At 38.8% G+C, this 25,449-nt stretch overlaps 2 protein-coding genes across 3 annotated transcripts; both read right to left on the reverse strand.

Annotated features, from left to right (window-relative positions):
• Positions 1–141: 141 nt before the first annotated feature.
• On the reverse strand, positions 142–2,169 carry LOC103709665 (thioredoxin-like 1-2, chloroplastic). The gene is made up of 4 exons (XM_008795125.5): positions 1,794–2,169; positions 1,306–1,482; positions 972–1,136; positions 142–569 (listed from the first exon to the last, which is right to left on the reverse strand). Exons 1-4 carry the CDS (start codon positions 2,025–2,027, stop codon positions 339–341), a joined length of 807 nt encoding a protein of 268 aa, XP_008793347.1. The 5' UTR covers positions 2,028–2,169; the 3' UTR covers positions 142–338.
• A 16,548-nt stretch (positions 2,170–18,717) lies between these two features.
• LOC103709683 (NAC domain-containing protein 92-like) lies at positions 18,718–20,864 on the reverse strand. 2 transcript variants are annotated; one of them, XM_008795143.5, is made up of 3 exons: positions 20,224–20,864; positions 19,804–20,102; positions 18,718–19,640 (listed from the first exon to the last, which is right to left on the reverse strand). In XM_008795143.5, exons 1-3 carry the CDS (start codon positions 20,417–20,419, stop codon positions 19,005–19,007), a joined length of 1,131 nt encoding a protein of 376 aa, XP_008793365.1. In that variant the 5' UTR covers positions 20,420–20,864; the 3' UTR covers positions 18,718–19,004. The 2 variants fall into 2 exon arrangements, with proteins under 2 accessions (XP_008793365.1, XP_008793366.1); XM_008795144.6 differs by having other exon boundaries at positions 19,804–20,084; positions 20,224–20,688.
• Between the last annotated feature and the right edge of the window lie 4,585 nt (positions 20,865–25,449).

The raw sequence follows: 25,449 nt of genomic DNA on the forward strand, positions 1-25,449 counted from the left end.
CATAAGTTGAAAATCAAGATATCCTTAACTTTGAGACAGAATAAAGTAAGATTTTTTTCTTTATTAAGAACATAATAAATATTTTATATAATTTTTTTATAAAAAAAATGTTCAAATATAAGCTATTTTGCAATATATCACTCTACCATAATCAACTAAATATATAAAAACTATTTTTACAAGTGTCATATATCCAGACGTCCACTCTCCAGAAAAAAAAAAATATTCTAGCGAGAAGAAACCCAGGAGTACAACTATAGACGGCAACCAAGAAGGGAACTGTACAAAAGAAAGGAAGAAGGGAGAAACAGGGAGATAAGGTTTCAAAAATTATCACCTCATCCCCCAGCTGCGACCAGAGCCTTGTCCTCAGAATCTTGGATGACTCTCGGAGTTGAAGACACCGGAAGTATTGCGCCGAGAACAGGAACTGGCTTTCTTATGAAATTGAAAGAGAGATCCTTGTTTGCAGCCAAAGCCATGAGCTCTGATTCCTCCAGCCCCTTTGTTGGGCCCAGGCTGCATCTCTCAGTGGTGTGTTTGGCCAATGCATCTTTAAATTTCTTAATCTGCAATATATGGGGAAGAGAATAATCAAAAAACCAATCACCAAACTCATCTGAGCAACTCTAAACATAGAAGGATTTAAAGTGAAACAAAAGAAGAAAAGAATCAAATGACTTCATCAGGAACACTAAAAGATACCAAAACATAAACCATATGAACCATCAAACCCTCTTCCCATATTTTCTATAGGCTTTCCTAATAGAAACAAACAAAAGATTACATGGAAAATTAAATAGCTTCAGCCTACAATAACGATTTAAAAGTCAAATGACTAGTTATTAAGGATGTAACTCAATTTTTAAAGAAACATAAAAGAACAAAAATTAACAGGCCTGGGCCTCCTGATCACCATTACAGGGAAACAAGAGGAACAAAAAAAAATTAATAAAAGAGTGGAAACTTACAGTTGCATTGGTGCAGCTGAAGCTACAAAGACGACCGTGTGCTCCCCTGTAAAACCTAAAGAAGGGAAGAACGTGGACATTTAAGCTATAACACATGGATTTGTGCTTTTCATAGTTTACTTGGAGGAAGAGAACATCTGGGCTCAGATCTGCAAACTGGCAAATCTGCACATAAAATGAAAGAAAACAAATTCTAAGATATCTCAACTTTAAGATCATGGCAATGAAGGAGATAAGCCATGAAAAGTTATATTAAAACAGAGAACAGGATTTGTTTTTTAGTTTTTTTTTTTTTTTTTGATTCAAAAGGATATGTGAAAAAAAAAAGGCATACCTTTGCATGGAGGGCTTTGCAGCCTCCACAACCAGGGGAGAAGAAATCTACTATGACAAGCTTGTCTCCTGCGTTCAAAAAAGAGTCCACGAGATCCTGGGCTGATTCGATCTCCTTCATGTTGGGCTGGAGCTTCTTCTCCCACCATTTCAAAGCCTTTCCGAAGCAGAGGCTCATCTGTAGTTCCCACAAAAATATCAGTAGAAAACCCCTGAAAAGATCTTCCGAAATCACAAAATTTCTTCCTGGTTGAAGTCATGAACAAATAAGGAAGTAACTCATGAAAACTTGTATAAGAAACCTAAAAAAATTAAAGAGATTTTTTTTTTGAAAGAAAAACCTACTTCCCTGATGATCCAAAAATCACGTAAAATTGCAGTTTTTTTAAATAAATCTGGAAAATCCATTAAAAATATATAAATCTTTTTTTAACAAATTAATAAACAGAAAAACAACATAAAAGATCGGATTTTGAAGCTTCTAGATACCTGTACGGGGGAAGAACTAAACTTCCCCTTCACGGCCTTCCCCCTCCAAGCCCCAGAAATCAATCTCCTCCCATGGAAACAGCTATTCCGAGAAGAAGGCATCAGAGACTCGATCGTCCAGGAGGAAGAGAGAGGAAACCCAACAAAAGAAGGGCTCCTCTTCTCCCAAGAAGGGGCCACTGAACGGTGCCCAAACGGCGAGATTACACCGCACTTACTCAAAACCGCCGTCATCAATTCCCAAGATCGAAGCTTTTTCCGAAACAGATCAAAGAAATCGAGAAGCGAAGAGAGATTGATTTGGGAGACGAGGGATTGGGATCCAGAAGAAACTGAGCGGGAGCGAAGGGCAAGGAATAAAGGCGACGAAAACAACCCCGTTCCGTTTCCCAAAAAAGGATAAAAAGTTAAAACGCGTTTCACGCTTCTCCGTTCCGTTTATCTACGTCTTATCTTGAAGCCTGGCCGTCGGGGGGACGCGGTTTTCTAATTGAACGGTGGATGGGGATGAAACGTGGGCTACTAGAGTCGGTGCCACGCTCCGGTCGGTGTGTCGTCGCGTGGGAGAAAAGTGCAATCACTGTTACGTCAGCAATCGGGATAAGATACGGTTGACGGCTATTAGATTAAGGGGAGCGGATAGGATATAATTTGGATTTATTTATGGATAAGGAGTTTGGGATTGTGTGTTTTGTTAAATCCAATAATCACGGGATACCGGACACGTAAAAAAAAGGAGAGGAGAGATTATTTACAGAGACACTAAAAAATTTCAACAAATTATATTTATTTATCTATTCTAGGAGCAGAGATGAATCATTTATACTTTATTGTGTTGGAGAAATGCGAAAAATTCTCAATTATTAACCTCATCATCTTACATATCAGAGTTGCAAGTAACATATAGTTAAGTAAGAAGCAGCATAAAATTTATTGTCTTATCTATATTTAGCAATTCAACCCCAAAATTATTTTTTTATGAGAAAGAGTATAAAGAAAAATTAGCACAAAAATAAAAAAATGTTTTGGCGATGTTGGTCTTGGATGGTAACTTATTTTTTTTACTAACGGAACGTTTCAATATATATAAGGCCTGGCTGGCGCTTTTTACTTATGTAAAATTATTTATCTCTATTATATTATTGTAATGAGAGAGGGAATGTTACCGGATTTCCTTTTTAATTAGAATACCTCACGTAGGCAGAGTTTTTAATGGAAAGGGTATAATTAATGATAGCTTGTTATGGGTACATGATTAATGATGGCTTTTAATGGAATCATAATATAGTAAAATAAAATAATAAAAAAATAAATAAGTTTCAGATGTTATCAGTTCATTTTCAACGAGGAAGATGAAGCTTGCTCCTTCTATAAATATTTATTTAATAAAAAATATAGTAATTCATGTATCCTATCGGGTGTGGCCTCATATTCCGAATAACCCCTGAAGTGGATCAATCTACCATGTCGTTGGCCCCAGGGCCAGGCATTCCATCAATCATTGTGACATTTTCTTTTTTTTTTTTAATTTGAATTCGGAAGCTGACTTAAAATTGTGCCCAGGTCTGGCTTCAAAGCAACTACGACACCAAAACAATTCCAGCTTGTTGTGAGGGTCCGGTCCATTGACCGGCCCGTACTCTTATTGGGCTTAGGCCGGCCCGAAGAGGTTAGCCCAGCAATTGCACGTGTGCCGCACATGATAAAAAATAGGAGAGAAGGACTCAGTTGGAAGTCTCCTTCCTCTCCATTTTCGGCCGCAATCACAATCAAAAAAAGATAAATCCCAAGCCCAATCGAACGCTGAAAGCTGGGATCCTTGCCTATTTAAGTTTCTCCATCCTTCCCCTTTGAGATCTATCAAGAAAGGATTATTTTGCTCTCGATTTCATGCTTTTTTTACAAGATTTTTTTTATTATTATTTTCTACCGAAAAAGGTCGTCGGAGAACTTCGCCGGACTGAGATACGAGCTCTCTATCCTCTCCTCTTTCTTCCTTTGTGTTTTGGGCTTTGGTCCCCATAGTTTTCAGCCGGCAATCGTCGGAGTCACACTGAAACAAGGCACCCCTGTTTCGGTCTTCGTCCACCGACTTGGTCGACCAGCCGTTGCCGCCAATTGCCCTCTGTTGCCTGCCACCGCCACCTTGTCGGACCGTTGCAGTCACAGCCACCAACCACCCCCTTTCTCTTCCATCTTGCTAAGAAAAAAAAAAGAAAATAAGGAAGAAGAAAAGAAGAAGAAGAGGAGGGAGAGAAACCACCCCTCTCTTTCTCTCTCTCGTTTCCTCTATCTACTTTCTCTCTTTTTTCTCTCTCTAGAAGATCTAAGAAATCCAAAATCAGGTCCTGTCGACCGGACCAACAAATCCGAATTGACACCTGAAAAGAGGCCTTAAATTGTCCTATGCCCGGATCGCCTACTAGACTGATCACTTGGCCTTATCAATTATACAGAAAACCCACTAATGATAAACTATGTTAAACGACCTTGGCCCTGATCGAGTCCATGCCCTATGATTTATTAATCAAATTGCTTGGACCTAAGCCATTCAGAATCGTCGAACAATTGTCCCTATTTCTTACTATTTTAATTTGATTAAAACCGTTAAACAAAAATTGATTTTGCTTTTAATATTTTTATAGGGTTAACTGAATTGCCTAGTGAAGGTTGACGGTCTCAGGTGAAAGAGGTAAGTAAGCTTTATACTTTTTACTAGTTTTTAAACTTGTAAGTAAATTTTATACTCCTTACTAGTTTTTGAACTTGTAAGCAGTTCTTACATTTCTTATTATTTTTCAGATAATCATGTTTTCCGTATATAAAATTTATTTATGGAAATATCATGCTTTTTTAAAAATTATAGATTAGCATATATGTTATAAAAATCATGCTTTATTATGAGAAATAGTTTCATAAATGCTTTGATGAATATAGCTTTGTTATGAAATATGAATCTAATTATATCATTTAGTATTTTTTTTATCTATTGATATTTATGTTTTAAGAAAAAAATATAAGTTTTGTAAAGGCTTTGAGATTGCTATGACTGCCTCTAGAAATAGAGGTCAATCGACACTCTAAGGTTAGCATCCAACAAAAACGACCATCTGCCAATGGGTTAAAATTGGTAATGAATATGAACTATGATATCTTGTCGATTACGAAGATAGCCCTGTCATAGGTTATGGTGATCGTAGTACGAATATCTATGAGTCATGTTTTGATCCATAATAGGATTATATGATATGAGAAACGATTTATGAATTTATTTATAATATAAACTTAGTACTATGTTTGTGAAATATGAATGATTAATATACGCATGGTTTGCTTTATGATTTGTTTTATATACTATATTATGAAATGCTTATTTTGGAAAATCTATTATTTTTCTTAAATGATGGATTGGTAAGAAAAATTTATGCTTGATCTAGTAAGGTAGTGAAATGTTTACTTACTGAGCTGTGTCGCTCATATACCTTTATTTTTTTTTTCTCTCCAGACGAATAAGGACAATAGCAATGAAGGACGGTCTAGGCTTGGAGTTCACCAAGCACTAACAAGCTTGACGATCTATATAGCAGAGCATAACTTTAATTCTTCAGTGATTATGACATTGTTGTTAATAATTTTCTGAATAGCTTTGGTTTAAATTTAGACGCTTTGAACTAGTATTGGTTGCATTTAATGAATAATAAAATTAGATTTATTCTATTAAATTTGAGATGGATTTGAAAGCTAAATATAATGTTGGCTTCATGTTATCATAAGTTGTACTCCTTGGTAGCACGGCTATGTCATGCTATTCAGAAACTTAATTCATTACGCTTAAATGTAATGTTGGCGTGACACTTGTACACGTTGTACAATTTTTGAACTTAATTGCAGGATATATAGTTAGGCAATGCATGAATGATACACCTATTATTTCTGAATTAATCGAATATTCAAAAAATATTTTATTCACCATCCTGAATTACTTGATAAAATCATTACGCTTAAATGTAATGTTGGCGCGGCACTTTCAAATGCTTGATGTATTAACAAAATAATTTTAATTAATTTGAGTAAAGCAACTTACATTATCTTTTGTTAAGGTACATCAAAACTAATTGTTTTATTATGCTGATCAATTTATGTCTTTATATTAGACAAATGTACGAATTTGTGGCCTAGTCACGGCCAGAGAAAGGCAATTAGCTCAGTTCAGTTTTGGGTTGATCTAACATGCGCGCATAAATAATTGGTTTCTTTTCACTTTGTTTGTGCTTGTCGTAAGTGCAATGGAGATTGAGTCATGTTGAAGCGGATTACCCTAGTCACCCTACTGTAAGAGCATAATCTCCTTTTAAATCGGTAAGTTTCGTTACAATGTTTCTTTTATTCACAAGTGAATGTAGTTACCCAGTTTTTAGTGATGCATCTACAGTGCAGCTCTCCTGTATGGCTACCAATTTTTTGTAGATCAATTCTATCCGGAACGGAAAAAAAAACCCTAATGCAGGGGCTCTGTCACTTTGCGGTAGTGGAATTGAAAAATACATACGAAAGATATTATAATATAATTATAGTTCAATATCTATATACATACATATATATATATATATATATACACACACACACACACATGCACGTGCCCTCTCTTTCTCTCTCTCACGTGCACTCTCATTTTCTTTCTCTCTCTCTCTCTCTCTCTCACACACACACACACACACACACATAGCTATTTCTAAATAAATTTTATATAGAAAACTGTGTATAAACCATATTCCAAAAATTTCTCAAGGGCAGTTTTATCGCACAAAAAATAAACCAGAAAAAAGAAAACACTTCTTCCTCAATTTATTCTTCCAACCAAAAAATATCATCACAGAAAAACTTTCACGGAATAATCTTATTTTCCTTCAAGCTTATTGGAATGACTCTCATTTTTTTTCCAAATTTATTCCCCATCCAAATATAGTCCTCGCCTTGCGTCGCAATTTCTGGCGAGGCCTTCATGGGGCGCATTACAAACAGATACAGTGGGCAAGGCAAATTCATTCTCTAATTCTACAAGCTTTGAATGTAAAATTGGGCCGACCGTACCAGTATTGTAGCCCGATAACTCATCTCCTTCGGGCCCATGATAGCATAAAAATGCGATGTTTATAATTTGTAAACACATGTTATACGGCAGCATAAATTTTTTCCAATTTTTTTACATAAATACTCTTCTAAAAATTTAAATTTTCATGAATACCCTCTTAAATTTATATTTATTTTTGTATCCTCATAAAGTATTGTTTTTGCACAAATACCTTTAATATAACGGTTCTTCTAATATCGTTAATAAAAAATCATATTTATTTTAATTAAAAATAAAATAAAATTTTAAAATTACTTTTTTGTTCTCTATCGTGATTATCTTATAAATGTTTCTTTTTGCACATTTACCTATTAAGGATAGTTTAGTTATTTTAATTTAAAATCGTTAATTTTTTAACAGCATTGGATGGAGTGGGCACATATGCAAAAATAAAAATAAAAAATGATACGATAGCAAAATAAGTGTTTTACAGGATATACATGCAAATATTAATTTTAGGAGAGTGTTCATGCAAAATTCGATACTTAGAAAGATATCCGTACAAAAAAAAAAAAAAAACTTTTTTTTTTGTTTGATGGAACATAATTTATTTTTTGATTGAACTTTTTTTTTAAAAAAATAATACAGTGCATGTTTGTTGACTTAATATTCCCTATAAAATCAATGAAGGGGGATCGAATGGCTTGCACTTTATGTATGAGAAATGCTGTTAATATGAAAACGAACCAGGCCAACAGATCCATTCCGTAGTCCAGGCTGGGGCTGATTGATCGAGCCATGGGTTGAGGCCGAGCCTCGCTGAGACCTGTCCTCTGAATGCATGTCTTATGAGCAGGTAAGCCAACCGAATTATGCTCTGATAGTTCTTTTTTCCAAGATTCAACTCGGATAATTAACCAGGTGGAAAAAAGACATGTTAAGATACATAGGTTAAGAAATATAAAGAGCTATCAAAATGCAACGTGACCTAAGAAGATTCGAAGAGCTTGTTTTAGTTTGAAAACTAACACAATTGGCATTGGCACTTCCATGTTGAGCAGATCTTCATGGGCTGATCAATTTATCAGGCATCGATGATGAGCGATATCTACAATGAATTCGATCGCAACGTCCGATTGGCATCGATCCTAAGCTCGACAGTGCTCCGTTCTTGGACTCATGTTTTTGGATTCATCCAGTGGAACATAAACTATAAGGTGGCAATTGCATGGGGTTGTCAAGGTTAATTATTCAGTGAACTGTGGCCTTGGAGTCTGCATGTGTTGTGATTGGTTTGAATGATTTATCTGTGGACTGTTTCCTTGAAGTATTTAGGAGCATCTTGCATGCAGCTTATATTCAGGTCAAATCCAGCTCCCCGATGAATGAGCTGAGCTAGAGCTAGACTTCGTTTGCCTAATTTCGATTCTTTCGAACTTGAGATATCGATAACTAAATAATAGATTATCGAATAATTTTATTTTCATCAATAAGATAAATATGGATCTTCTAGATTATATTTACCTATGAAAACTCTTCCATCCCCTGTGTTCCACTTGTAGAATCCACACAAATGCAGTTATTTTATATCTTATAGACCCAGCAACTCTGGCCAATTGATGTCCAAGGGTTGCAGGTCTAGCTAGCATGATTCCCAAGTAATAGAACTGTTCTTCATACATCTAATTTTTCCTGTCTATTCTAAACCAAACCTATACAAGCTGTTCCTTACTTCATCACAAAGCTAGAGAAGACCACTCTGCTGTATCTAGTGGGTGACTAATTCATCACTGCTTCCCCAGCCTTTCTCCATTGGATTAAAGAGGTTGAGAAATTAGGTACTTAATTAGAACCAAAGAAAAGCATCGGGACTTTATAAACAGGACCAAACTAAGTCCTATCAGCCACTAGCTTGGCCTATTTCACCATCACTTTCCAAGCATTTCTTTCTGAATGTCTCAATTGGATTGCAGGGTTTTGGTTGGATCACACGTGCCCTGCTCATTTCAGCCATGACCTTGATGTGAGATCTAAGTTTTTGGTTGGATCTGAGCTAAAAATAGATTTGGGGCCTTGGGGAGTGGGGATCAAATGTATTAATTGGATCCAATATCATAGAAATAGTTCAGGTTCACAATATGATCCACAAAATATAAACTCTTCAACAAGGCACATAAAGATAGGAAGATACCGATGGCTTGAGTGTATCTTCAAAAAATTCTAGCAGAAGCACAATTTAAGGTCTGTAGTTTGTACCAGTTTGCGCAGCTAAATACAAGCTTGATAAACCATGACCTTTTACATGAACGAGTACTACTCAATCACTAGGAAAGGACTTGATCTTGATTTACAATGATGGTTTTTTTTAATTCAAAACTTATTCACTTTATTAAATAGAGCCATTTGATATATCCTGTGATATTTTATATTTTAACAATTAGTTTGTTATGAAAAATAAATCCTAGTCTCTTTGATGAAAAATAAAATTTTCATTTTATTATGCATGATATTTTCAAAATACTATTATTTAAAATATTTAAAAATATCAATAACTACTACATATTCCAAAATTTATTCATAATTTTCTTTCAAGCTTTCTAAAAATAGATTATTAATGATTATTTTTTATTTTTGCTACAATTAAAGAGTAATGATGTATTTAATATAGAAAAATTAATATTTTGTATTATATTGTTTATTTCAAATAATTTAAATTTTAATATTTTTGATATAAATCCAGTTGGGTCGGTGATCTGGACCTTTCTTTGAGTGGATTTCATGCCGGTTTAAAATCTATACCTTAGGCACTCACCTGGTTAATTGCCTACATATCACATGTAATGCTGATCTAGATAGTGGATTCCGCTCATATCCTTTATTATTAATGTCTCTTATATTAGTTTTTATTATTAAACTTTGCTCAATATCTGAATTGTGATTAATTTCTGACTTATATTCATATTCTGATTAAAAGGTGTGGATTTAATTTATCCGATTTGTGTCATTATCTCTTTAAAACAAATATGGACATACGCGATACCCAGTTTATACTCCTATCTATTTAGAACAAATATATATATACTAATTTTGGTATCTATTTAATATCAATACCTTTATTTATATCTATGGAAAAATATGGATATAGGCATAGATATGATCCGTTGTCGGTCCTAACTCTTAGCTTCAAGAAAAATCTTCTTAAATTGGGATAAGGTTGAGCGAACCTCATGACCCAAGGGCCAGATTGATGATGTTTAAAAGCCTTATTCTAGGCTACAAAATGGGAATGCAATGCATTGATGTAGAGTCTATCGAACTTCCAAAGAAAGATAGTAAGGTTGAGTGAACTTCAAGACCTAGGGACCAAGTTGATGATATTTACAAGCCAAATTTTAGGATGCAAAATAGGAATGCAACGTATTGACATCATCAACCCCAAGGCTTCGACACACGTTAAACATAAAAATAACGTTGAGTGAACTCAATAACGCAGGGACCAAGTTGGTAATGTTTAAAAGGCAATATTTTAAGCCCAATTTGAGGCTGCAAAGTAGGAACGCCAAGCATTCATATCCACCTGTTGCGGGGACGGCCTTTGGCCGGAGCCTCACACAACAGCATAGCCCACATTAAGCTAGCAGAGAAAGAGGACCGCGTTCCTCCCGAGGTATTGTCCGCTTTGGGGGTCGAGCGTACCTGGAGCCCTCCTCACGGTTTTGTCCCACAAAAGGGCCCTCGAGAGGAAAGGATTTCCACCCCTCATTTAAGGCACGGAACCTTTCCGCTACTAGCCGATGTGGGACTAAATTCAAGGCCCCCTCCCCCCCCACAACATAGCCCCCCAGCAGGAAGGTTCCGGCCAGGTTTTACCCCAACGGGCCCCCACAGTCCTGGAGGGTAGTCAATGGAGAGAGGAGGCGCCCCCTACCTGGCGCGCCATCTGTTGCGGGGACGGCCTTTGGCCGGAGCCTCACACAACAGCATAACCCACATTAAGCTAGCAGAGAAAGAGGACCGCGTTCCTCCCGAGGTATTGTCCGCTTTGGGGATCGAGCGTACCCGGAGCCCTCCTCACGATTTTGTCCCACAAAAGGGCCCTCGAGAGGAAAGGATTTCCACCCCCCATTTAAGGCACGGAACCTTTCCGCTACTAGCCGATGTGGGACTAAATTCAAGGCCCCCTCCCCCCCCCCCCACAACACCACCTATCAAACTTGTACTGGTTTAGCCCATCTTAAAGCTAGGGAAAACAAGATTGAGTGAACTTCGTTACCTAGGGACCAAGTTGGCGATGTTTAAATGCCTCTTCAGGCTACAAAGTAGGAATGCAAAATGTTGATATAACCTATCAAACTCCCAAGGGTGTAAGACATCTTCTTAATGAGAAAGTAAGGCTAAGTGAACTTCATGATCCAGGGACCAAGTTTATGATGATTCTAAAACCTAATTTTCTCCAATGTAGGGATTCAACACATTGATATAAGCTATAAAACGCTCAAGGGGTTCAAATGGACCTAGCTTTCGCATGCTTCCTTTGAACCCTATGGACAGGGACTTGAAAATTATAAAAAGCAAATATCGAAGGGGAATGCAAAGCAAGTTTATATCTACCCTAGATATATGAAAGATGAGATAGCTGTCGGAAATCTATCTCCACGGAGCTCTCTTAAAACGACGCTGTCGGAATTCGCCAAAAATGGTAAACCCTGATTCATAGTATGAGAGAGCGCACGCTCAAAACTAGGGGCCGTTCGGTATCTTTTTTAACTTTATACTTCTGATCGTCACGAATTGAATTATAAGAAAATTGCTTTGGGTCGGTTACCAATGTCAATAATTGGAGATTACACAATTCAAACAGTTATGAATTCGACTCAAATCAAAATAGACAAAGATAAACCCGTTGAATGCGATATGAAAGAAATTAAAGCCATTCGCCGCACGATGGTTCTTATCTCTCCCCATTCATGCAATCCGAACGTTTGAGGATGTGGTGGACTTATTCATCATAAAGTAGTTGCACCAAGCAGATCGTCCGCCGTGCTTGATCGAGATTTTTTGATTTGCTGCCTCCACTGCTCCATTGGTCTGAGGCCTGTACGGCGAGGATTTGTGCTGTTGTATCTGATACCGAATGCACAGCTGCTCAACTTCGGTCTTTCCCTTTCACCATCCTCTCCGTCCAAGAAGCGCCTCTTTCGCTCCAAGGCTTTCTCGCGGTACTTAGAAAGCAATTTGAGAAGGAGAAAAAGGTAAGACGAGCCTGACAGAAAGGAAAGACTCAAATACGCCAACTCATTTAGTATCTTTAGCCTATCTGTCCTCTTCGCTACCTCTCAACCGCCATCTTTGCTGCTCTCGGCTTCTGAATTCCTTTCCTTCGGTAGCTCTTTGGGTTTCCCAAGGATAGCGGTAGCTGGGGCAAAGCCCGCTGCCCCCAGAACAATTCCTTGGTGGGGACTACTTGAGCTACCTTGGTGTGTTCTGTAGGTATCGCCACTCGCTTTCCAGCGAGGATACAAGAGTGCGTCGTTTTCAAGCCAGTTTAGCTTCTTAGACCCCACTTTCTTTTCCTGATGCTGAACCGAAAGTGTTCCATACTCCCTCCTCCCTTCTTTGTATGGTGAAAGATCTAAAGCAAAAGACTACTCAAGCGGACTCCCCCTCCCTCTCATGTGAAATGCGAGTTGAATCCACCAGTGCATGAAATACACTCGGGATGGCGAAGAAAAGAGAATCTGCCTCTATTTGATCACGAGAGGCTTCTTCGAGGGGCTTGGCTTCTTGTTCTCACTTCCCTTCCTCAGAACCAACCTCACCTGCTGCCTGCCCATACCCTCTTGTCTTTCTGATGTGCCTTTCTTTCATTTGAATTTGAGGGAATGCGAAATTGCATAAAATAAAAAAAGAAAGTGATGACAGAAGACTGGAAGTAGTGAAGTAGTGAAGGTGATCATGGTGGTAGTGATGCAGGAACAAAGGGATGCTAATGATGTAGTCGTCCAAGTTGGTGGCCTTGATGACATTGGTGATTGATCAACAATATCGTGGTGACATCAATCATAATGAAAGCAGACTAGTAGAGCCATATATGCTGGAGGTTGTATGGCTAGCAATGACATCAGTTATAGCGATGATAGTGGTAGCATAATAAGTAATGGTAGAGGTTGTGAAGAAAATGATATGCAATAATAGAGTTGATGGTGGAAACGGCGGCGATGATGCAATGATGGTGGTAGGGATGGCAACATCAAAGACAATAATGGCAATGAGATGGAGATGTCGGAGTAAAAATTATTTTTTAAAAAAATAAAAAATATATTTTATTTTGATTTTACGAGTTTATTTTAAAGAATAAAAATAGGAAATAAAAAGATGGCAGCCAGGCCCTAAGCCTTCAACGTTCTCGGCACGGCAAGCATACTCAGGTGGACGGAAAACCGTTCCCATCGGTCTCCTTAATGGGAGTTGCTCAATCACCCAAAAAGCGAAAAAAAAAAGAGGAGTTGGTCAGGCTCAGGTGGTGCAGGCGCATGGCTACCTGGCATGACGTCAGTGGTGCGATGTGAAAAAAAAAGTAAAATGCGTCGGTAAAAATATGGTGCATTTGATGCAGCAACTTATCAACATGCATATATGTGGCTTATTCTAGCAAGTTATATGTTGCGATCTTTCTCAGCCTGCGCCGTCAAAATAATTGTGAACCATCTATCGTGAAGATAGCTCATAGATATCGGAAGACGAACAAAGCAACGAATTAGTTCACCTCTTATGTTGTCCGGCATTTCGGAGAAATTATTTTGACAAACCTAGCATGTATTTCACTTAATATGGCATATTGTATTAGAGTTATATAAAATGAAATGTCGTTTTGACCAAAAAAAAAAAAGCCAAAAGTTTCGAAAGTTTGTTTTAATCGTTATAAATCATAATAACTATAATTAAGTAGCTGCATCAAGATATTGTTGAAAGAGTAGTTACAATCTTAGATGGGATAAAGAAAGAATCTTGGTAGTGTGTGTGTGTGTGTATATATTCAATTAGCCCATCCATCTACTAATTTAAGTGAGAAGACTTTGATTCAATCAAATTTCTCTCTAACATCTACCAAATATAAATAACCTAAATATTGAAACATGACCCTAGCCTAAAGCCCAGGAGTTGGCCTAAACACCTCAACAAGAAACATCATCAACTCTATCTGAAATTAATTTCTTATGCCAGAGGTTGCTGGGGATATATATATCTAAATGCTTTTCGGGATCATCTTAGTTTGCAAGCTTTGGTTTCATTGCAATCCTCACTACAAAGACCTGCTATTTCACATGTAGCTAGTTGCAATTACTGTTAGTGTATTGTTCATATGACACATGTTGGTTTTAAGAGATCTCACATGAGAAGATGCATCGAAGTTGTCAAACTACTATGTCTCTGAATAAGTTCTTCGCAGCACAGAGAAAGACGTGTGATGCATATGGCCTGGTTATAGCAGGGAGCATCATGTTATTTCGCAACTCCGTCTTCATAACATTTCTAATTATGATGGTCTGAATGCATGGCACCATTTTCACTAACTAATACTTTGGGACCAGTTGCTATATCTTCATCCAAAGATGAAAGGGAGGCACTAAGATATTCATAGTTGAAGTAGTTCTAGATAAGCTGTAGGTGTTGGTTGGTCCTTGAAGCTAATTTGTTAAGGCTATCTTCTAGATGTACGCATATACAAATTTCAATAGGTTACCAATTTGCCATCCATGTAGTCTTTATGAAGACATCCAACCAGCCAAGCATTCCTTATATTTCTTCAAACCAAGAAAAAGTGATGCCCTAATAGTAGATTATGCTCAATAGAATGGATGTCCAACGAAGATAATGCCAACCACAAACATATAACAAAAATATCTAGGTACACACACACCCACACACCAAAAAAAAAGAAAAGGAATCCAAAACTGCAAGCAAAAGATAGCCTTGCCTTCCCGCAATATGGTTGGAAGACGTTAAGTCTGCAATGGCCTTAAAAACTGTGCATAAACTTCCTATTTCCTAGTGGATAGCTTTACTGCAGCTAAACCAGACTGGCTCGAGCTCCCGAACAACAATAGTGAATGGGGATTATTTATTGTAAAAATAATTCTCTTACATCCATTGCATCACTCTTCACCATCATATGCTTGAGAATATCTGTTGAACTCGGCTGCAATAAACCTAGGCAGAAGGATCCTTTCGAGTATGTCATCCATATGAATCATATATAGGACTTCTGTGCCTCTTCTTTGCTCTCTTCTTCCCAATCTTTGTGGGAAACAAAGACTATCATCTGCTAGTTCCACTTCATTTACCTTAATTACCCGCTTAAAACAAATGAAATTTAATACATGAGCTCAAAGGCTTTTATACTATCAACATAGTTCAATTAAATGTTCTTATACTATGAGAATAAAATCAACCGCTATAACCAAAATGTTTCTGAAAAATACTTCAACAACGCTGTATAACGAACTAGAAGGGTCACGTCGAGCCATGTTGAACACTCCATACACCATGCAAGCCCCCGTTAGGCTTTTTTCTCGGTCCCCGCAAGGGTGTGGCTAATATTCTTTTAGAAAAGATGCTTCTTAGCTTGGCCAACCGCGTTGGACCGATTGTTATGAGGGACACCACGGCTTGTATTTTTCTATGCATTTCATTGTAGAAGCACATATTATCTGCAGTGTGCAGTTTTTACTGTAGAGCACCGAGAGATCCTAAATCTCACTGTGTCTGCAAACAAATTGATATTCTAAGTCATGAAAAGGAATTCACAGAGTAGTCTAAGGATGGACGATCGAGGAGTTTTCCCAAGACCGTGTGCCTCAATGGGCTCCTCAGCGACCTTGGATTCGCTTATCGTTACTCATCAGTTGTTTTCAGTACCATGCCTCAACTGTAGCCTCCACAGGTCTATGACATGACTAGAGAACAAACGCCAATCAAACTCGTCAAAAGTTATTAATTTTCAAAGACAGTACGCCGTAAAGATCCAAGCTTAGGTTCCCGAGCGCCTTCACAGTGACACAAACACATCCCGTAAAAAAATGAAGAAGAGAGGGTAGGTTTAGAAACCTCCAATTACCAAACCTCATCAACTTGGCAGGGGAGAAAAGGAGGAGATGATATATATCATATCATATAGCTAGCGACGCATCACATGAAGCCATATATACTTTAAGCTAATCCTCATGTCTTTTCTATCCAAGTGGCCACCTTAACGTAAAGGATGGAAGGCCCCTCTGTATCAACATGAGGAGGAGACACGTCACCAAGCCCAAAGTATTGATAAAAATAATCATGTAGTTGAATAACTAGGTGGTCATATGTCTCATAGAAGTGAAGCATGTGATGGGATTTTTATCCTCATCTTATGGAAAATGGATAGTATCCATCTCCTGGCCCCGTTCCATCCACATCATGTCATCATCACCTTGCCAATTCTATGTCAAGGTACAGGCCGGGAGGGGGCTCCATCTCCCACTAATCTTTCTGAGTCTTTGTTCGTTTTTTTCCCCTATTCCTTTCGCTCCAACCCATATCTTGGGGAGCACCCCTGAACCGAAAGCTTAAATTAGCCAATTGGTGGAAGGAGGTGGGTCCCAACGAGTCACTGTCCACGCGTACAACGAGATGGTGACGGGGCGGTGAAGACGAGGACGCTCCTCTCGTTGGAGGTGGGATGACGTGAGATGAGTCCTCCGGGCGTAACGGAAGCTAAGGTTTGTTGGCCCGAAAACCTACGCGTTTAGACCGGCTTGGCTTGGCTTGGGCTCATGATTCCAGAAAAATGGGGGAAAAAACGTTGGCCATATATCAATCTTTGAAACGAGTTGCGAGGTCTTCCCATGCTGTTTAAGTTGCAACGGATACAAGAAGGCACAGTTGTAGCTTGCATGATTTGTTCATGCATCATGCAACCTTTAAGCACTGCTCTTTTGCAGTGTAGATTGCCAAGTTCCACCTTGCAATTTGATTCATGGATGGGAAGATTGTACGAGGAAAAAATTCCATGTACAAACCATGATATCTCAAATAATTTGTAAAATAAATTCTTGCAATCGACATAAATGGATAATCAATGGATATACATACAATAGCGACGAGCAGGAAAAAAAGCAAATAATTTTGTATCAAAAAAAAAAGAAAAAGTAAATTATTCAAAACCTTATTAGTTAGCTCACATCATCCGGTCTATGGGCCTCCTTATTCATTTCTTACCCTTTCTGGCATAAATTGAATCAAATTGGGTGGAGATTAGGCATAGCAACTGAAACCATTCAAAAGTATATAAAGAGAAATCTAATTGTCTTTGCAGCCAAGGCTATTCCCTTTCTACCAAGACATAGTCTAAAGAAAGATGCTTATGAAATAAGAATCTACCTGTTTAGGATGCACATCAACATCTCATAATTGATGTCATAACTAGGTACGACAAGATGTTAACTCTATCTTGACTTGTAGACAAATACACATTTGACATAGAAGACATGAAGACGCACGTCCATACAAGGTGAGCACATTCTACAAACACAATGTGTATGTGTAGTCATGAACATGGTGTATGGAGATTGCTTTTTGCAGTAGAAACTAATTGGTTTTGCTTATCAACAAATCATTTCGACCATATTTAATTAATCCATGAAAGCTCAGTGACACACTCTTATCCCTCAACGCGAGTTTTGGGTGGTGGGTGGTCACATCCTCAAAGCCCTGTAATCCTTTCCATTAGCACCTGGTTGTAACCTTTATATGGTCTACTTAAAAGTGAGCCAGACCCATGACTATATAGTGACCATATTAGTGCTAGCATCCTCTAATGGGAAAAAAAGCTATGTATCATAATTAGATAATAATTAAGAATCTTTCTTAAGAATAATTCACCTGGTAATCAAATTAAGGTTTTTTTTCCAAATAATTCCAATTGTTTGCTTGGAATTTCTTATAACTATGCCACACCTGAGTTTCTATCACAAATAAGGTTTGAGTCCAATAGAAGCTCGAAATATATCATCTTATATTAAAAGGACTGCAGCTAGCTAGTCACAACTGGAGCCGAGCCGAGGTGAGGTCGGAAATAGCACGTGCCTTACGGGATGGAAGGGAATATTCCATTGTGGGCAGGGAGGAATATTCCCTTCTCTCCCTCGCTTCGCCGTGTTTTGATGCATGAAAGATGGGCGATGGCGGAACCGGCGGTTATTCTCCTCACCCCAAGTTTGAAATGAACGGAAACGCTTTGCTTTGAATGGAAAGTAAGCTATTAGGCGAAGCAAATCACATGAATAGAACCCTCTCCACTTGCCTCTCCCTTCTTCCCACCTTTAACTGAACTCTTCCTCTCCTCTTTCTTTTTTCCTTTTTTTTTTTATTTTTATTTTTTGGCTAACAAACCATGTCCTTCTATTTGGTTGGTGATGATGTCGTTCTATTTGAAAGACTCCACCCACTTGAAAAGAAGGGAAGTTGACGAGGTTTCTACAGAAAGATAGGGTGATGAAAGTGCAATAGGTTTGAAAAGGGCTTGTGGACTTGGGAGTTGGGGGGCCTTGAAGCTTGAAAGGACCCGTATTTTAGACTTTGGAAACGTTTGGGGAGAAGAAATAATGGAGTGCAAGTACTAGATAAATTTATTTAAGACAGAGACCAACTGCACCAAGATGACGATCATAATTAGGACTCCATAATATGGAATACCATGGAAGAACATCTTAATAAACCCAAAACCGAAGAGAACTACATAATAATAATAATAATAAAACTGTAGCAATAGATCCAATAAATTTTTTTTTAAAGAAAAACATCTAGCAGAACCAAGAATTTTTCAATACAAGAACGATTCCAATAATTAATCAAATAAGATAGCACAAATTATGGGTCCTAACTCAACCAAAGAATAAATTTACATGAGTGTTCACACCTTCATCTCATTCCTCTCTAGAAGTTTTTAATCTGCATATATGCTAGGCGATCAGAAGTCTATATACATTGACAGTATATAAAACACAAGGCCTTCTCTTCTGCAATTAATAAGACATGAGTGGCCTTGGAGAGAAACAAGAGCCTAACAGATTCTGGAGCTAACACATGAATCAATCTCAAATTTTTCAGTATTTCCACATGCTGTCAAAGTCCATCACTGATGCAGCCGAGCAAGGTTCGTCGAGATCATCATAACGCTTTGACACCATGGAGGAAATCTCGGTGGTGTTCCGACCGGCGCCCGGCCACGTTTCCTGCGATGGGCTAATCATCGACTGGTTCGAGTACTGCTCCACCTTGCAAGGCCTCCTGATGGCAGATGATGCAGCGTTGGTGGCAGCCAAAGCTCGAAGCATTGCATCATCGTGGTGCAAGTAGCCCAAACTGGCCGCTTCCGGGAGAGAGAAGTGCGGGCGCTGAGGAGGGACTTGGGGGTAGAACACTGAATTCTCAGGTTGATTTCCGGAGCTTGCTTGAAGACTGACATCTCGCCGGTTCTCCACGCCCAGCATGGAGGAGTAATAGGAAGGCATGGATGCAGAGCTAGAAGGAATCCCCTTGAATTCAAAGCCCTCGCCCTCGTTGATGTAGCTTTGAGTTGGCCAGATATTTGAACTGTAGTAAGAGGGATCCATTAGAGGAGGCAACGTGGAAGAGTCCAGGAAATCTTCTCCAAAAGAGCTTATCCTCTCGAGTCCCGGCACCGGGCTTTTCTTGATTCCGATGTTCTTATGGAAGACCCTACACACAACCCAGTCATCCTGCAATCATAGAATAATCCAGATTCCTCACACAAACTAATATAGATGTGGGCCAAAAATTGGAAAAGAAAGGAAAAGACCTTATGATTTTAGTTATCACATAAAGACAATAGAAAGAAACTTCTTGTCAAAAAAGACAAAACGAAGAGAGAACAGAAAGGACCTTGGCTGTTGCAGGGATAATGGAGTTAGGGGCTTTGCCTTCAAGCCTGTATTCATGCATGACCCAGTTTGTCTTCTCTCCCCTGGGAGCTCTCCCCGTATAAAACACAAGGGTCTTCTTCATGCCAACCAGGATACCTCTCCCCCTATAGATCTCTTTGTCCTTGCCGGTTGCCTTCCAATAGCCAGCTTCTGTGGCCCTGTTGGTCCTCGTGCCAGTTGGGTACTTCCTGTCCCTCCGGCAGAAGTAGTACCGCTCCTTCTCCTCCATCTTGGACTTGCCTTCACACGAGAACAATACTAAGACCAAAAAAAAAAAAAAAAACCTAGAAACTAAGAACCAAAACAAGAAACAAAACAAACAGAAATTCATAACGTGGAGCAAGAAAAGAGAAGGTCTAGAAGAAAAGAAGAGGCTTACTTGGAAGATCCCATGGCTCGCACTTGTTCAGATCCACCTCCCCCATCGCTGTTGCACGGAAGCTGCCGTTAAGAGCCTTTGGAGAGAGGTAGTAAGTGATGATCTCTTCATCTGTGGGGTGGAATCTAAAGCCTGGAGGCAAGTCGACACTGTCCCCCTCCTCCTCCCCCTTGTCGAGGACCGGGGCATCCGCCATGGTTGCACCTCTAAAAGAAAACGAGAGAGAGAGAGAAAAATATAATTTTGGAGGAGAAAAGCAATGAGTACTCACCAATCCCAACAACGAAAGAAATAGACAGGGTTGGAGACCCAAGAAAATGGAAACTGAAGGAAAGGACGAGAAAAGGGGTGAATAGAGGAACAGCAAGGGGTGCTGTGATTTCGAGGTGGGGATTTAAGAAAGAAGAGAACAGAGGAGGGAGACCCACTTAAATAGAGGGATTCCTCAAGGCCTAAGATCCGTGCCGCTGAAGGCACTTCTCGGAGAAGGTTCACTGTAGAGGGGTCTATTTCTTTATTGCTACTCTTATTGTTTTTATTGCTAATGTCATTCTTTTCAGCATTATGATATGCTAAGATTGTCCTGCTCCCTCTCCAATCTTTTCATCTCTATTCTCTTTATTTGGTTCAGTTCCCCTGGTGTAGTTTCGAGCTGTCTACTGCAACGTTGATAAGTGTAAGTTTCTGGAAAGGTGTTTTCCATGGTGTGGACCAATGTTTCTGGCTGGGATCTCGTGAAGGCGGTAATGAATTCAAAATTTACTATGTTTAAATAGTGGGGTAAGAAGGGCCGGCGTTGGAGATAAGATGGAAAGATTCACTGGTACATAATACATGCAGATGAACCTAATCCGTGGCAGTTAAAATATGCTAATAACAAGTCTTTGTTAAGGGTGTGGAATTATTCTCTCCTCCATTAACGCCTCTTCCCTTTCCATGACATATGCCAGAAAAAAGGTGGCCCATAGATGTGAATGCTCATGGTTTGGCTTAGCTCAGCTAACAACTGGCTCGCATATGACTTTAATTAAAATTTTGAAAATAATGAGTAAATGACCTAAAAATATACTATATCTAATAAAGAAACGCGCAATATATTGCAAATTCTCTTCTTTTTCTACACAAAATTATCGTTGTCCTTTCATTTCATCCTGTTATGCGTAAGGAACTTTGGCGAGGTCAAATGACACATTAATTTTCTTTATGCTTTTGTTCATCCTCCATGCATGTTAAGGAGCCTTGACAAGGTCAAGCGGTAATATGAAGAATCAAACGCACGCATGAAATTATCAAAGGTTCTCATTTATAGCGCTTTGAAGAATTTGATAAATTAATTCTTGAAAAATCAACTATTATTCCCAATCTTACAGTCCAAGATTGCAGCTCGAACCTTGAAATATTTACACAAATTACTAGATATGGTCTTCATTATTTAGTCAATATGCGTAATTCCTTTTTTTCTTTTTTAAGGGAGTCAAAATGCCTAATCTCTAACACAGCAAGGTTGCTTCTCAGGAATCCTCTGCTTCCCCATTCCAGTTATAATAATTTCAATTTTTTTCTCTTTTTTAAAAGGTCAACCCCTAGCCAAATAACCATATCGGGTATAGTTACCATCGTTTATCAACTTCCTAAATAATTATCAATATTTCCAATCAAATTGAAAGTAACATTATCAAGCACGAAAATTCTCATCATATTAATCTCATGTTATAGACAAGCTTAATACTTTTCAATCATTTTTAATTTGAAAAAGGCCAAAAAAAAACGAAGAAGAAAAAGAAGATTAGCCGAGCCGCTGAATAGCGGGGACAGCTCAACGCGTACGCCCTCATTGAAGCTAAAAACCGCCACGCGTTCGCAACGAAAAAAAAAAGGCCCATTCCGTGGGCCCCCAACACTCTGTTGTAACGGGAGAGCTCTTCCCCACCGGATTCCGCCCGAAAACCGGTAGCGGCGGCCCGGCCCGGATTCCGCTACGCGTCGACCCCTGCGTTCGCTCCCGCATTTCGACGTGTCCGTTTTGTTTTGTCGCCGTTAAAATCCGATATTTTCCGGCGAAATCCTTCCTCGGTGCCCAAAAGGCTAAAACGGGGAACTGGCGACAAATTTCCGCAAGAGCTATGGTAGGCCCACTTGGCGAGGTTGGGAAAGCTAGGGCTAGGCCTAGAAGAGGGCAAGTGACCTAACTAACTCCCAGCGTTGACTAAATCCACCGACCCCCAAAGGGAAAGCTTCTCATCCTGACGTATGATTACGCGTCCCCCGGGCCGCTGCCGCGGTTCAACAATAGCGGCGGGCAGGCCTCAGCCGTCTGATCCATGCATCTTCTTCTTCGATCGTGGATGATTTGGTGATTATGTCAAGCTTGGTTATTAGAATATGACGTATTTCTGGCTGATGTTTCTAAGAGGAACATGGCAATGTTTGTGGGTTCGGATTATATCTTCGGTGCGAAATAATGATCGATCTTCTTTCACAATATCGGCCGTTAGACTGCATCCTATACAGATCCCAAAAGCACTTTGAATTTTTCATTCATCCATTTGTACAGATTTGTGCAAAGGAAGATGAATCCTTCTTCCACGCGAAAGATACTGACCGACCAAAGTAAAGTGTTGGGAGAAATTGGTTGCTTGGCTTCTTCTTGTGATGATTTTAGCTCACATGGTTTGTCTACATAACTATGGGCTAACTCCTCTAGAAAAAAAACGTAACTATGGGCTAACGCTCATAATAACCGAATCAATTCCAACTTGGTAAGGAAAATTATGAATGTACTTTATGAAACCTCTAAGGAACTAGTCTGCAATTTGATTTATTCAATCTGCAGCCAGGTCCTTGATCTGGTCTTCTTTTTGAGTGGAATATTTGCTGGTTTTATCGACAGTTTTGCTTGAAGGAAAAAATAAAGGATAAAAAATAAATGAAATGTTTTCCATTGTTTCCTTGATGCTTTCCTAAATAATTCAGGAAATCTTGGCTGATTTCCATGGGTTTGATTGCTGGGTTGCGTTTGAAGGAAACCCAAATCCAAGTGAGATGGATCATTACGTTTATGTGCATAAATTAGGGCAAATATTTTCAAGAAAAACTGTTAGCTAGTGCTCATCACTACCTAACCAGCTCTGACTAGAGAGCTAATGAAATAATTGGAAATGGTGGCTCTAACTAGATGGAGAAATCTATCATGAATTATAGGAAACCAATAAAAAAGAAGAAGAAGAAAACTAATCTACTATGTTTCTTTGGAGGTCCTGGAATTACTTCTATAAATAATTAAGGAAAATTTCTTTAGAGTTCTTATGTTTTTTCATCCATATTCTCTTAATAGTTCTTGTGGAGAGAAAACCGAGCCAAGGGCATCTCCTAAAACAACTTGTATGATCCCACGCACGAGGTGAGTTTGTTTGAAATTTAAACCAGCTAGTTTCATTAGTTCTCCATTATTCTCCTTATACAATTTCTCGAGAAAGATGGTCTATTTTTCACCCCAAAAAAAAAGATGGTCCATGTTGGTATGCTCTCTGCACATGTCACATGGCACAAGCTCAATTGAATAGTGCTATGATTGAAGCATATTGGACTCCATCAAATTTGGTATCTAAAATCATCATGTCATCGTTGACATTAAGAGTGCGAGAACCACCAATAGTTTTAATGAAACAAAGGAAGAATTTAACAAGTAACCATACCAAGCCATTGTCAAGCTTATCTAGAATTCTCTTTAATTTCACATATACATAAGGAAAAAGATTAAAAAAAAAAAAAAAAAGGAATGTAACCATTGCCCTGTAGCTTAATTTGCCAACATTGCCACACGTTTTATATTGACTTCTCTCAATCATGATGAGCTCTTAATTTTAGCGCATAATATCGAGTTAAAATTCCGACGACGGCGCATGGCTGATGACATGAGGGGGATGCGGTTGTGGCGGTGGTCATGTTTCGTGATGCCCGGCATGCCGCTATTGTGGTATAGAGAGGAAGGTGGCAATGGCAAGCAGGCACATGGGGATAACTTAATTAGGATAGTGTAATTTGGACTAGAAAGATGATTAGGGTCAAAAAGGGCTTTGGAGTTGGTATAAAGCCATCCCCCTTTAACAAATGAGCGAACAAATGCTAGTGGATCAGTGGTCCCATAAGAGCTTAATTGGGGCATATCCGTTTAAGAAATTACTAAGATTGCATGTTTATTTTATTGAAGCTCTAGCAATAATTTAGCAGCAAAAGACCCTGCAAGACGAGACTCGGTGTGATGGATGAATTGGCTGTAACCTTTGCATGAGCTTGGAGATATTTGAGAAACATTTCATATTTCAAAGCAATCTTCGAGTTGAAGAATGCTAGAATGACACATGGCGACCCTCAACATGCGGGCTTGCCAGCTAATTAGACGTGTCAGCCAAGTCCTGGGGCCTATGCTGTGGTGACGGAGACTTGCGAGCTTAGCTGAGCTTTCCAATGTTTAATGAAATTGCCACTTGGTGGAGCCTCATGGCATCACCATAGGTACCGAGACATCCATTTCTTCCAAGCACCAATCAATATTGATTGCAGGAACAATTATTAGATGCATATCTGAACACCTTAACGTTTGAATGCCCATGAAGAAGCCTTGTTCAGAGTACGAAACATGCAATTGGGTTGTATCAGAAGGATTCACCTTTCTCGGTGCCGCATCCATCAGTGGTCATTTTTGAGATATGTGCAGATAAATCAATGATAGTGTTTGAAGTACTTTAAAATTTGTGTGGTGGATGATCAAATTCTGTTTTTGCATGAAAGATATGACCCTGTCCTTTAAACATGCTTATAAATTTCCAACTTGATCAATCCACCTCATGCAGGCACTGTTTATTTTTGACGAGAGAGAGGCATATCCTAATAGAAAAAATATATATGGCAAATCGTTCCCAGCAACTAACAGATAATTGTGGTTGTCGTTAGTTTTAAATTATGAGTCATGATTTGCTTGGTTGGAAGACACTTGGCATCTAGACACTTTGGATTTTTTTTCTAATTTTTTATACCATGTTCCCTCTCTCTCTATCTCTCTCTCTCTCTCTCTCTATATATATATATATATACACGTGCGTGCACGTGTGCTTGCACCTGGGCGCGCACGTGTAAGCATGCAAGCAAGCACGGCAGTGTGTGCTTTGTTGTGTAATTGCAAACCAAGCTGGTTAATGATAGCAGCCTATTCTTTGTGTAAATGAA

The sequence above is a fragment of the Phoenix dactylifera genome, chromosome 17 (assembly GCF_051530095.1).
Source record: "Phoenix dactylifera cultivar Ajwa chromosome 17, Ajwa_hap1_PhDact_Kaust_v1.1, whole genome shotgun sequence".
Lineage (NCBI taxonomy): Eukaryota > Viridiplantae > Streptophyta > Magnoliopsida > Arecales > Arecaceae > Phoenix > Phoenix dactylifera.